The sequence below is a fragment of the Seriola aureovittata genome, chromosome 5, assembly GCF_021018895.1.
Source record: "Seriola aureovittata isolate HTS-2021-v1 ecotype China chromosome 5, ASM2101889v1, whole genome shotgun sequence".
Taxonomy (NCBI): domain Eukaryota; kingdom Metazoa; phylum Chordata; class Actinopteri; order Carangiformes; family Carangidae; genus Seriola; species Seriola aureovittata.
The window spans coordinates 15,356,725-15,370,931 of record NC_079368.1 but is presented as its reverse complement, the minus strand read 5'-3'; the positions used below and the strand labels follow the sequence as shown (position 1 = coordinate 15,370,931).

At 42.3% G+C, this 14,207-nt stretch overlaps 2 protein-coding genes across 5 annotated transcripts in view; both read left to right on the top strand.

The window, feature by feature from the left end:
- The first annotated feature begins 53 nt into the window (after positions 1-53).
- On the top strand, positions 54-5,419 carry LOC130169988 (eosinophil peroxidase-like). Its single transcript, XM_056377061.1, has 15 exons — positions 54-127; positions 315-383; positions 667-754; positions 902-1,077; positions 1,171-1,303; positions 1,516-1,645; positions 1,823-2,029; positions 2,171-2,528; positions 2,643-2,803; positions 2,901-3,159; positions 3,246-3,416; positions 3,557-3,794; positions 3,908-4,104; positions 4,215-4,247; positions 4,366-5,419. The coding sequence occupies exons 2-15, from the start codon at positions 317-319 to the stop codon at positions 4,776-4,778; spliced, it is 2,631 nt and encodes an 876-aa protein (XP_056233036.1). The 5' UTR covers positions 54-127; positions 315-316; the 3' UTR covers positions 4,779-5,419.
- A 3,829-nt stretch (positions 5,420-9,248) lies between these two features.
- The window catches only part of ebf2 (EBF transcription factor 2), a 30,279-nt gene continuing 25,320 nt past the window's right edge, over positions 9,249-14,207 (top strand). For 2 of the 4 annotated variants that reach the window (XM_056375410.1, XM_056375408.1), the window contains exons 1-3: positions 9,249-10,027; positions 11,957-12,113; positions 13,891-13,948. In XM_056375410.1, coding sequence (XP_056231385.1) covers positions 9,894-10,027; positions 11,957-12,113; positions 13,891-13,948 — 349 coding nt within the window. In that variant the 5' untranslated portion in view covers positions 9,249-9,893. Of the gene's footprint in view, positions 10,028-11,956; positions 12,114-13,884; positions 13,949-14,207 lie in introns of all 4 variants that reach the window. The other 2 variants (XM_056375409.1, XM_056375407.1) reach the window with 1 other exon arrangement.

The following is a 14,207-nucleotide window of genomic DNA, read 5'->3' as shown; positions in this document are numbered from 1 at the left end:
GTGTCACATCAGTCGAAGCGTCACAGCGCGGCTATAAAACCTGTCCAACTCTGATCGTGACAGCATCTGCGAGTTCAAGTTGGATACTGAAGAACATTAGAGGACACGAGCTTCAGCTTCTACACAGGTGACTTTTACAAATGCTGTTTTTTTTAACACCATATACACAGTTAGTAGGATATATTATAAGCTATAATAGAATGATGAATAGATATTTTTTGTTTGTTTTGAAGGAAATATTGAAATATTCTTTTAGCTAGAATTATTTGATCAGTGCCTAAATGACAATATGACAATATTTGTCTGTTTCACAGAGATGAATCGTTTTCTGTGTTTTCTGGCTGCAGCACTTTGCATGTGCTTGCAATGGCAGGTGAATGCCGGTGAGTGCTGCCTCTCTCATCTTAGAAGATTTAAATGATTTAATAGTGTAATTGATCTAATCTCATTCTAATACAATGTATTCTATTATTTTTATATTAAACACCAGATCTTAAAGAAATGTACGTTTGGATCTTCAGTAATGTTATTCTGTGAAATGCTGTAACTATGTGATATGAACGACATTTAAACATTATGGTGTCAGAAATGCACTGACCAAAAACATCCACATTAAGAGTGAATCATAAGTAAATTAAACAAAATACATATTTTTTTTCTTTCCAGAATCGCATTTGAGCAGGAGCGTGATTGAAGATGCGGTGGCAGCGGCCAAGGCCACGGTGGATAATGCCTATGAATATTCCAGACAAGAGTGAGTTTACAAACCCGTTGAACGGCTTTGAAATCGTTAAATCTTCAGTAGGTCGAACCGAAAAGGGACAACAACATAGATCCTTAAAAATGATACTGTTATTTTGAATGACTGTATTGATACATCGGACCTCTCCACACAACACAGGAGCATTGATCGGGTCAGGAGGAATGCAGCGAGTCCCTCAGACGTCCTGCGGCTGTTGAAACAACCCGCTGGACCAACCCGCACTGCTGTCCGTGCTGCAGACTATATGGATGTTGCTGTGAAGCTGATCAAGAGGTCTCTGAATAGACGTCCAAAACGCTCCATCAATGCCACAGGTGTGTAGTCTTTACATATTCTCTGATCGTTGCCTGCTAATGTCTGCAAGTGGGTTACAGCTGAGTTTCCTTTGTTCCGCTTCTTTTCATTAGATCTGATTTCTGAGGAGGACCTGGAGGTCATCGCTGATCTGACAGGCTGCTCTCCCCGACACCGGGTCCCTTCTTGCACTACAACTCCCAATTTAAACAAGTTTCGGACTGCAAGCAGCACCTGCAATAACAGGTGAGGAACCTTTCATTTTCATTTCAAAATAACAGATAATGAAAATAGGTGAATGATACCGAGTATGATGCACCTGGTTTTGAATGTGGCAACATGTTTCCTTTTCCCTGTGTTCTCATTTAAAATATTTAATAAAAAAAGAGCCATGAGACTTATTCCCAAAACAGAGAAGATAACAAGATCAATGATAGATTTATTTCTCTGACATATAGAGAAAACACTCGCTGGGGATCCTCCAACATACCTTTCACCCGCTGGCTCCCTGCTGAGTATGAGGATGGCACCTCTCTGCCTAAAGGCTGGACCCCTAATCTGAGTGTCAACAGACATTTGCTTCCATTGGTAATGTATTTATATATATATTCTATATAAAGAACAATGTGCTGTTATAAATTGAATATTTAATCACATCTGCAGTGATGCTTAATGTATTTTCTCACTTGTAAAATGAGAGATAATCAATGATAGATGTATCAATCACTTTTATCAAGGTGATCATTGTCTACATCCTGTCCCCAGGTAAGGGAAGTGTCCAACCGAATTCTGCGCACAGCTAACTCTGATGTGGAGAGCGACCCTCTCTACACTCACCTGGTGACAATCTTTGGCCAATGGACTGACCACGACCTGACCTTCACTCCTCACTCTCCTGTCATCCGCTCATTCAATAATGGTGTTGACTGCGACAAGAGCTGTGAACGCACAGAGCCCTGCTTCCCTATTGAGGTCAGTGTCACTACATCACAAAAGAAAAGATGTGAATACACACACACACACACACACACACACACACACACACACACAAACACACACACACACACACACACACACACAGTGAATGCTAACTGCTTCTTGTCGTCTAAACAGATTCCCAAGAAAGACCCCCGTTTTGGCAAAAAGTCAGAGGAGTGCATACCCTTCTTCCGCTCATCAGCAGGTTGTGGATCAGGCAACACTGGCCACATCTTTGGTGCGAGCACTGTCCGTCAGCAGATGAACTCTCTCACAGCTTTCATCGATGTGGGCCAGGTGTACGGTTCAGATGATACCAAAGCTCGCTTCCTCCGCAACCTCACCACGGATGAGGGTCTATTGAGAGTCAACACAGAGTACACTGACAATGGCCGTGAGCTCCTGCCCTTCACCAACATGGGTGCCAACATGTGTGCCTCACGAGCCCGCATTACTAATGACGATGTAGAGGAGGTGCCCTGCTTTCTGGCTGGTGAGTGGCAACAAAAGCTGGTAAACAAGCTGCGGTGCAAGTACTAACCACACATTGTGGTTGTACAACAACATTTGATTGTGATTGTTAAAAACCTTCTGCTTTGTGTTCCAGGTGATGAGCGCAGCAACGAGAACATTGGTCTGACCTCTCTACACACACTGTTGATGCGTGAGCACAACCGTCTGGCTCGTGCCCTGGCCGAACTCAATCCTCACTGGGGCGGAGAGAGACTCTACCAGGAGGCCCGCAAGATCATGGGAGGATACTTCCAGGTCAGAGAGGGGCTTAGCTGCATGAAGAACACAAATCTTGCATTAACGATTGTGTCCCTGCGTGGTTCAGTTAACTCAGTTTCTTTTTGTTTTTCAGGTTCTTACCTTCAGAGACTACCTGCTCCACATTGTTGGTCCAGACTTCATCGCCAGGCAGCTGTCCACCTATCCTGGTTATGATGAAAACGTGGACCCCAGCATCTCCAATGTGTTTGCCACAGCTGCCTACCGATTTGCTCACCTGATGGTTCAGCCTTTCATGTTTCGTCTTGATGAGAAATACAAGGAGAACAGCAAATTTCCCTCCCCACTGCTTCACAAAGCCTTCTTCGCACCATGGAGGATCGTCTTTGAAGGTTTGGCCAAGACCCTTAATTCTTTGTTCTTCCTTAAAAAGAAAATTAATACAATTGATCACTTAATGATATGTTGTGCTCTACAGGTGGAGTGGACCCAATCCTGAGGGGGCTGGTGGGCCGTCAGGCCAAGCTTAACACGCAGGATCAGATGATGACAGATGAGCTGAGGGACAGGCTGTTTAAATTCTCTGCTGAATTGGCTCTGGATCTGGGGGCACTCAACATGCAGAGAGGAAGAGACCATGGACTTCCTGGTATTTATTTAGTCTTCATAGCTTCATTTCCTTAAAGTTGAGAATTAATTTTGCCTACATGTCCGGGCTATGGCAGGCATTACAGATTACACTCTGGAACTGAACAGGACAACACTTTAACCCAGTGTCTCCATCTTTAGGTTACAACCAATGGCGCAAGTTTTGTGGGCTGTCACAACCACGAAATCTGGCACAGCTGGCGAGGGTTATGAACAACACTGACCTGGCAAAGAACCTTCTGGATCTCTACGGCACTCCTGACAACATCGACGTGTGGCTGGGAGGAGTGGCTGAGCCGTTTGTCCGTGGAGGAAGAGTGGGACCCCTGTTTGCCTGCCTGATTGCCACGCAGTTCCAGAAGATCCGCCAGGGAGACAGGTATATTACTAGACCAACATTGATAAAATATGTGGACATAGCTGTGTTAGCTGCACCTTTATGTTCCTTTTTCATTCAGAGACTTCAAATGTTAACAAACTGTCAAATTTCAGGCTTTGGTGGGAGAACGAGGGAGTCTTTACTGAGGCTCAGAGGGAGTCCCTGAGGGAAACATCACTTGCCCGGATCATGTGTGACAACACTGGCATCACTGAAGTACCTGACAGACCCTTCCAGTACAGGCCTCGAGGATCTGGTTACACTCAGTGTGAGGACATCCCTACCTTTGACCTCAGTCCATGGAGGGAGGGTGAGTTGATATTGTGAAATCTGCTCTGACACAGTTGAGTATGACTTGTGCCAACATTGGAGTATTTTGGAAATACTGATTTTTCCCTTTAATCCTTTAATTTTCTGTAGGTGAAAACTCAAGTGGAACACAAGAATCACCAGGTAAGTCTACCACTTTCTGTCCAATTATCCATGCATATTTAAATTGATATTCTCAAAGTAACTTTAAAACGGGACGGTTCTGTTGCTTTAATTGTACTCATGTATTTTATTCACTCAGATATAATGCCATCTGGTCCAAAAGACTACACCAAGGAGAATGTTGCCTTCTCTGTGCGACTGGGAAACAACTTCCCCAAATCCGGCGTGCCTATCACCTTCCGTGACGTCATCTACAATGGACAGAAGAGCTACGACACCAAGACAGGGATTTTCACTTGCGAGCACCCAGGTGTTTACGAGTTTCAGTTCCACTGCACGATCAACAAGAACGATGCCAGTGTGGATCTGCTGCGTAACGGAGAGCTGATCGTGCACTCATTCACCACGCGACAGAACGGGTACATCACAGCCAGCGGCAACACGTATGTTAAGCTTCAAAAGGGAGACAAGGTCTGGCTTATGGCCAACCATGGTAGCAACGGTTTGACCAAAGACAGCTTCTTCTCAGGGCATCTGCTGTTCACTGAGTAGGAAACCTGATGCAGCTGCTGATTCATGACACCCTCAAAACACTGCAGAGCAATGCTGAGAGTTCGTGGAAGTTATTCATTTCTAGTAATAGCACCTCATAAATGTGGAAGTTACCCTGCTCTAAAGTAATTGAAGACAAAATAACATGTTACATGTATTGTAGTCAACCTTGTTGAAAGTAAAGCACAGTTGTTGTTTTTTTTTGAACCGATGGCATTATTTGAGTATTTAAAAGCGTTATCATGTTTTAATGTTTGTGATGCACTGACGCCTGCGCTGGTAATGTAGAAATAACATCATTGGTTATTTTACATATTTTTTTGTGAATGTTAAAATCAAAGTGAGATCTACCTGACTTGATATGTGAAGTTTTCTCTATTTTTTTCTCTACTAATTAATCATCTTCTTGTCTTTTAATTATTATTTTTTAAATATTTTAAAATTGTCTTTAGAATAGTTGCCCTATACAGTAACATTTATACAGCCTGTATGAATGTAATCAGTTAATGCTTTCATAAGCATAAATTGTAACGTGATTTTTAACTGATCTTTTTGGAACACGTTTTTGTTTGTCCCGAATATAAGTGTAAGACATTGTGTCACTTTGTTTGACATGAATAAATGATTATTTTAAAGATTAACCTCAGCCTTTGAGTGAAATTCATGATGATACAGAAGAATAGCTCAGAAGATAACACACTTGTTTGCGTACCCATCTGACAATGTCCTGAAGCAGACCAGCAGATGGCACTGACATACAATTTTATCAAGGACAGGGAGGCAGGCACAAGCACAACCTGTGGGTTTGGATGAATTTCAGTTACTGCATGGAGGACTTAAAGGTGATGAAAGGTCTGTTGAAGTGGTGATTTTTATATAAAGCCGTTTTATTAGTATCAATCATTGAAGGCATACATTTTTATCTTTGCTTTAATCACATGGAGCTTTAAACTAAAGCAAACAATCAATATAAGTTGATTGCTTGGAGCTAATTTACAAGAGAGGATGTTCAGACAACTTATTTATTTAGATTGTACCTACAGTATCGTAATTCATTGTATTTTCCCGTAAACCTCTTTGTACTGTCTGAAAGGACGGTGTCAATGACATGAATGAATTGTGGCTGCATTTAGATTTTAACTTTGGTTTAACTTGGACAGAAAGCAACGTTCTTTTTTGTAATATAATGAAGAAGAAGAAGATGTTTCACCACTTCGCTGTTGTAATTTTGGTGTCTTTTAAGTCCTGGGCCTTTAAATAACTCTCTAAGACACTGAAATGCCTTTAACTGCTCATGTGCTTACGTTGTGATAGGTCAGAAAGTCTGCTGTGAAGGTGAAAGGCTGAGTGCGTCAAAGTTTTGAATAATGTGCTGAGCAGATGCTAAAGTTAAAATATATATAAAACCAATTCACCTGAAAACCAAAAATATTTCACCTTTTGCAATTGCTGCAACCGCAGTATGGAAGCTTTTAGTTATAATATGATATTCAGAAGTACTTCTGTGATAGTTTTACTCCTCACAAGATTTTCTGTGATAATGTTTGATCGAAGATATTCTCAGCCCTTAGTAGTTGTGTTGTATCCTCCTAAAATGGACCATGTTGTTTTTTTTTTTTAAGTAACTGATTGAACTCCAAATAACAACAGGCCTGAATCCAAATGTTTGTTAAAGGTTTAGCAGATGATGATGGTTTTTGATATTAAGGAATGAGGCTAAAGGTGGTCACTCCGCTTTAATTGCGGATGCCGCCAGTCCCCAGGGGATCTGCATCCTTGCCTAAATATAAGTAAACAAAAACCGAGAGCAATATAAGGTGATCGATTGGAGACGTGGTGGGTCGCATTAGCTCTGTTGTTTTCTGCACAGTGGAGAGGAGGAACGGGAACCAGCTGCTGCGTCTCCAGCACCCCCCCTACACACACACACACACACACACACACACACACACACACACACACACACACACACACACACACACACACACACACACACACACACACACACACACACACACAAAAACCACGCCCCTCCTGACCTCCGTGGATCCACAGAGAGTGGCTCTGGGTGTCCCATGGGAGCAGGGGAATGCTGGAGAGGACGAGCGGCACACGATACCCCATTGTTTGGTTTAGCAGTCACTGATCACCCCTCCCACCCCCCACCCCCCCACCCTAAAACACACGGGCTGACCGTCTCAACGGGTTAAGTTGATTAGAGAGACGTTTGTGGTTTGACTAATCCCCTATTCTCGCCCCGGCTCTCCGCTTCAGCAAACGAGGAGAAAGCTCACATTTAGACAACAACTCTCGCACCTGTGGGACTGAAGTGGGGAGACAAGTTGCAAAACATGCAACGTGGATTTGAGAGAAGGACTTTTTCGTTATCCTGCTACATAAACTTTCAGCAAGCTTGACAAGCTTGACAGCAGGCCGCAGGGTCATAATGAAATGATTAATATAATATCGATTACCAGAGATATATGTAGCTGGATGAAGATTGTAAGATAGCCTGGACAGGGCTTTTAAACGCTTTATACACTCTTGATTAAAAGTGCAACAATCGTTTTTCTCTTTGGCAAAACGAATAGAAGTTTCTTCTGGAAAAAAATGACCTCAATAAATAGGAAATAAATCCCTTGGTATATAGATGGAATAGGCCCAAAGGTGCACTTCTTAATGACACAAAATCTCAGCCTAATGACTTGTGTCAACTAAAAATGTGTCTGATGACTCAGATGCTTTGTGATGTGCCTACTATAAAGTCTAGGCTACCGCTACCTAAGGTTAGTGGTGTTCGCGAGTGGTGCAATCTGTTCAAACCCAGTTCTTAATGAATCGTTTCTCTTTGGCCACACTAATGGTCAATTCTGCATCACTCACCTGTGTTCTTCAACAAGGCACAGAAACCGGCCCTGCACTGGATGCAGTGGCCATGTGGTGCTTGTTTTAAATGGGACAGTCAAAGAACCAATAAATCCATACAAAGATTTTAAAGAGAGCATCTCCCTGCATTTCAATTCAAAACGCCCCTCTGGAAGTTTTGCAATGAGTGGAGGAATTTTATTAAAGTGTGTCATCATATCTAGATTTTTCATGCTTAAATAGAGCTGTCAATCATTTTAGGGGAAGTGTGTGAGGGACACGGCGACAGGGCGGAGACTCGGCAGCAGGATTCCCCAAGACTGCTCTCATAATTGGGGGAACATCTGACTTTGTCCCGCGCTGGCAGATGGTGGGTTGGGGCGGGATCCAAGGGGGGAGATTTACATTCATTGTCCAGGCGCACAAACTCTACCCAGAGACAATAGTCTCGGCGAGGGGCAAGGCACCAATGTTGGAGAAAAAAAAACTTTCCTTTTCATTGCCAAACGAACGGGAGCGGAAATAAATTTTTTGTCAGCAAAAGTCCTCCAAAACATAATAGATTTTCTATTTGGGGGCTAAACACAAAACACGGATCCATTTGACTCAGAAAATGATTTGAACATGATATCGTTAAAATAAAATATAGAGCTTTTGAGTTTACATGATTGACGAAAATAGCAGAAGCTGTTGTTGGGGTTGTAGCCACACTTTTTGGGTTGTTAGGCTACAGACTGTTTTTCAAGACTTCTAAGCCGTGAAATTATCCAACGCAAAAGAAACTTTGTCAGACTGTGTTCAGAATGATTACTTTCCTATCCGCGCATTACTTGTTTTCCTAGATCACTTGAATATATATTTTTTTTTTAACCATCGTCATTTGTGACAGGTTTCATGAGCAGGCTGGGTTTGATAAGACGCTCGTTGTATTGATTAAGAACTCATTTCGGGCACTGTCAGGCAGCGGTCCAAACGCCAATCAGAGGGCAGTCCTGTCCGCTGCTGGCGGAGATTGATGGACCAACCAGACGGCCATTGTTGCGGCTGACACTGATGCGATGCCTCCTCAGCGGAATCACCGCGTTCAAAGGAGCAGACGGTCGAGCTGCTGAATACGCGCCTGTCGAGAGCGCACTTGTGTTAAATTTTGACTCAGATGAATAGACCAAACAGGATTTGCTGCTGAGACTATTCAGGGCAGTGGTAGCCCAGTGTTTACAGGAGAACTGAAAAGCAGAATGAACAAGTGGCTTTTATAAAACACCCCAGACATTAATACATATAAATATGAATTATTTTGTGAGTAAAATGCAAGCTTTCGACATTTTTCCATCAATAATACGAATAATAGGCTATTGATTGTAATGGTCCCCCCATCTTTTCATCCGCACGCGCACGCACGCACGCACGCACGCACACACACACACACACACACACACACACACACACACGCACACACACACACAAAGAGGACCTTTAATTTAAGATACAAATAATACTCCTATTCATGATTAAAGAATTTTTAGATGCTTGCAGCTTCTGCTTTAACATGTTGTGTTATCTCTATCACCCTGGTAGAACCTAATGTGTGAAAAGTTTGCAGCAAGAGTCAATGGTTGGATGCTGAATCTGGCAGAAGTCCAAACAACGGATGCACTTTACACCAATGAGAGCATCCATTTCAACAATCGGTCCCCCATATGGCACTAAGGCCCCTCCTCCACGCTCTATCCCGGCAGAGGGTCTCATTCATGCTTCAAGACAGCGGTTCACTTCAAGCTTCCTGGCCCTCGGATCAACTGTTTTGATCCAGTCTGGCCTTCTGACAAAGGAAGACTTTCTACACACAGATATCTGAAGAATACTCTGAGACAGACTCGCTCTGAACCGCGTGAGGAGTTGAGCCCACCGAGCAGGTGATCGTTTGCGCTCGAACTGACGCTGGAGATTTGCGCTTGGACAATGCTCGCAACCAGCCGGGGAGTGTATTTAATATCATCTTTTGAGCCTTGAAAGAAAGTCTGCGTGGATTTTTTTTTTATTTGTTGAGACGCCCTTTGAAACATCACACAGCACCGGTCATTTATATCTCAAAGCTCCGTGCAAGCTCTGTTTTCTCGTGGCGCTCTGGAGGAGCGCAGAGCCTTGGGGTGGACCTTCTGTTGTTTGCCAAAGTGCTTTAGCTCTCCAACTCAGTTTTTTCCCCTTCAAGTTCAGAAAAGTGCACCACACGATCGGGACAAGGCTTAAATGTTCGGGATCCAGGAGCATCTGATACGAGAAGTGAGCGGATTAAAAGAGAGAAGTCTTGGAGAGGAGATGGATCCAGTCCGGTCGTGGGTGCGTAATGTCGGGGTTGTGGATGCAAACGTCGCGGCGCAAAGGTACAGTACAACCCAGCTCATCTTCTCATCAGGTATTTCCATCGTGTGCGCTCAGGCTTGTTAGCAACGTGACAGAATTTATTTTCATGATCAGTATCACCAGCACAATGTTCTAATATGCGAATATTTCAAATTAGAACAGGCGCCCTTTCAGAAAAGAGCTGCAAACTACTTGTTGCAGAAGATGTCACGACTCCCTTTTAAAACCAACTGGCCCCAAACTCATAAAACTTGAAATGAGATGAAAGAACAACACTTGAGATTATCATTATTATTATTATTATTATTATTATTATTATTATTATTATTATTATTATTATTATTATTAAATCGATTAAAGGAAAGTTCTGATCATGTGCACAAAGGGAAAGCAGGCCTATATGTAACGTAAAACTAATAATCAGAACTGGTTGACTTTGACATAAAGTCACTCACAAAGAGCATTTGATCAGATGATTTACTGTCGTGCAAAAGGTCAACTTACATTTTTAGTTCAAACAATTAAATTTGAGACGATTTCTTAAAACTTCTGTGTGAGCAAACTAAATATACGTTTCATAGACCGGCTATTTTAGCTGATGGAGCTGATGTTTTTATTTTCAGATGAAAAAACACTTTTACCCTCATCGGCCAAACTCCTTACATTTACATCATTGTTCTACTTATCCGAGTATTTTCCACATTTCACTACATGTTCAATCATCCTCTTGGCATTTTTAATTTCTATACCAACACACAGACATCGGTGTTCTCATGTTCCAAACTGATTGTGTCCGAAGTTTAGAAAACAGTTTAAACAGAGTCATAAAAACGCAGTGACAGAGAGTAGGCAACAAGTTAATTAGTATACATATCTTAATAAATAATAATAAAAAATAAAAATACCAATTAATAAGTAATACTACAACAACAGCGGTGTTATTTGTATTGCATTTAGGATATTTGATATCATAAAATATTCTATTGAACGTTAAAATGTAATTTTAAAAATCTCGATTATACTTTATATCTATATCAAAATCGTCACAGGCAAATTTTTTCCTCAGGCTTTTTTTTTCTTAATAACAGAAACGTTTACGGCTGTTACAACAATATCCATAATCTAGTGAAGTTTGAGTGAGGCTTTCTGAAAAGATATAAAATGACCGAAGTTACATTTACAGAAAATCAGTGCAGGCTCTCTGCGGAACCTGATGATTTGATCAACTCCAAAGTTTCTTTTGAGGGACTATGCCTAGTTATTAAAATTAATTTATTGTAATTCAGCAGTCACTTACCTATTGTATATTTTACAACTAAGATCCTCCAACATCAGCTGCAGTCAAAAGACCTGATTCTATTGTGACTTTAAAGTTTAGTAACTCAACCACAGTTTTATCAAGTTTTACTTTCCCAGTTTCTCCTGTTTTTTGCCTTGGTTTTATTTTTTGTGTAATTTTCCAGGCCCCATTCTTTATTATACAAAGGCATATTATAGCAAAAACTAAATATTTATAAAACATCAATTTTTTTCTTTGTAAATTATTGATACCTATTGTATAAATAAACTGAAGGCCTTAACAATTTAGTAAAAGTAAAAATCTTTTTATGTAATGGGAAATAATATGCTTATTAAAATTATTTTAATATTTGAAAACCTGCCTTTTAAGGGCCAGTAAATCAAACATATTTGATATGCATATTAATTTAGTTTTCATTATTTAGTGCAAGCAGAGTAAAGTGTTGGCTGGTCTTTAGTTTTTGTTTGTTTTTGTTTGTTTTATATAGATTACTTTGAGAAATATTGTCAACCATCAATTATTGTTTGGTGGTCATTAAGCAAAAAATAACCATTTAGCAGTGTGAATCAGTTTATTTAACACTGTGTGAATGTCTTTAATATCATGAGGGAAAGTGTGAGCTGACTGTCTCTTCCTGTTGTGTTCTCAGTGGAGTAGCTCTGTCAAGAGCTCATTTTGAGAAGCAGCCGCCCTCCAATCTCCGCAAGTCCAACTTCTTTCACTTTGTCCTGGCGCTCTATGACAGACATGGCCAACCTGTGGAGGTGGAGAGGACTGCGTTTGTGGACTTTGTCGAGCATGATAAGGTGTGTTGGTGTTTCTGTGCGCTTGTCTGTCTAATTAATAATTATTTCAGGAAGTTGTCATCTTTAAAATTCCTTTCAGGGACGTTTTGACGTGATGAAGCTAAAGCAATAGCGGCTGAAAAACTGTGGATAATAACAGAGCGTATTAGTAATGTACACTATATTTCAGCTGTAACCAGGTGCTCAACTTGATCTTCCCCATCCCCAGTAAAGCCAAGCATATCCAACAGCTGACGGCTACATGTTTACACAAGCTTTACCCTCAATGAGCTGATGATGTGGGATTGAAAAAGAATATCTAATGACTAATTAGCAGCTTGCCTCATTAGGAGGACATCACTACTTTTTAAAATGCAAATTATGCTCGCTCCTGTTAAGTTATACAGTCAACTAATCATCAAAGTATCTTTTCCTACATGCCCCCCTCCCATACTCTAAATACTGCTGGGGGGGGGGGGGGGGGGGGGGGGGGGGGTTGGATTCCTCAGGTTTGACAAGACCGAAATAAGGAAGGGTGCAGTGTGGAGACAGGGATAGAAAGAGACCAGAGAGGGCAGACTGCCTGGAGTGGGAGCCTTATGCCCAGCGTTGATGGATGTTTTTGCCTTGTGGTGAGGGGGAGCAAGAATCTCCTAAACTGGCAACAGCTCTCCCCTGTGAGAAAGACAAGAGGACACCGTCCTGTCAACTGAAGTTCAAACATAGTTTCACTATGCATTTCATGGGGGTATAGGGAGGGAGGGAAGGAGGACGGCAGGCGGCAGCGCTAATGCCAGGGCTGAAAGCTGTCAGCGTGCTCCCCTTTGTGCCACACAGGCCAGCGCAGAGTAATATGACGGCAGTGGAGGAGTTCATTTTCTGCATGGTTACCCTGGCATCTGTTTTTGCTTTGTAATTATGAGGAGGCAGAGTGATGGCATGGCAAAATAAATGTTCCTCCGTGTATATTTACAAAACTTATGAAGCCAGGCTTCCATCTATCTACTGATGTGTCTCAATCTCGCTTCTGATATTAAGTTTTGAGCTCTGTTACTTTCCAACTTATCTTCATGCATCTTAATTTCCCCCACTTCTTCATTCCTCCTTACCACTGTCTCCTTTTCCTGGTTTCTCCTACACTCCCCCAACCTCCCCATTCTCTCTCTGCTCCTTTCTTGCTCTCGTCTCTGTGATGCCAGCCTCCTGGGTTATTGGACCAGAGAGCATTCCTTTGAGACCACTTAGAAAGACCAGTAGAGGTAGAGGAAGAGAAAGGAAGCTGGGGAACAGGAGACAGAGAGGGGGAGAGAAGGAAGAAGTGAGAGGCTAGTGGAGAGCCTCGGGGAAGGAGGGATAGCAGAAAGGAAGTTTTTCTGTCAAGGTCGACTGCTGCTCAGTCTCACATACAGTACTTTCCACCAACTGGAACACACTTTGCACACACACACACGTGCACATATACCCATGCCTGTACTACCTCGTTGCTGGGCGGACCACTGCATTTGATCTCAAGGTTTTAGGAGTTCGTATCAGACATGATAGTTCAACCTCTACAAAGAACATCCGACTCAAGGTTAAGCACTCAGCTTATGAGCACAACGCGGGGTCCCATATGGGCTTTGAGCAGACAACCCTCTGATCTGAATGCTGCTCCCAGGGAAGGGCGAGCTGCAGGATTAGGAGAGACTCACTGTGCTTAACACTGCATGGGGATGCCCAGCTGTACTTATCTGTGGCCCAGATGTGCTTAACTGCATGCCCTGCATTTGTCTGTCTTCTGTCTCTTTCCAAGGAGCAGACGGGAGAAAAGACCAACAACGGCACCCACTACAAGCTACAGCTCCTCTACAGCAACGGTGAGTAGAGTCAGACATCAGCTCTCAGGTTGTGGGTTGGTTCTTTGCCCTCTGAGGTGTCTAATTTGACCATTTAGACGCGATGGTAAGACCTGCACATAACAGGAGGGGAAAAAGGTTACCGTGACACCAGCGCGCTAACATAACACACACCTTTCCACTTAAGTAATCTTCCTCCACATCCTCCCCTGCTTTACCTCGCCTCTCCTCTCTGAGCTCATAAATTTCCTTCCACTCATCGCCTAATCACTGGGCTTGT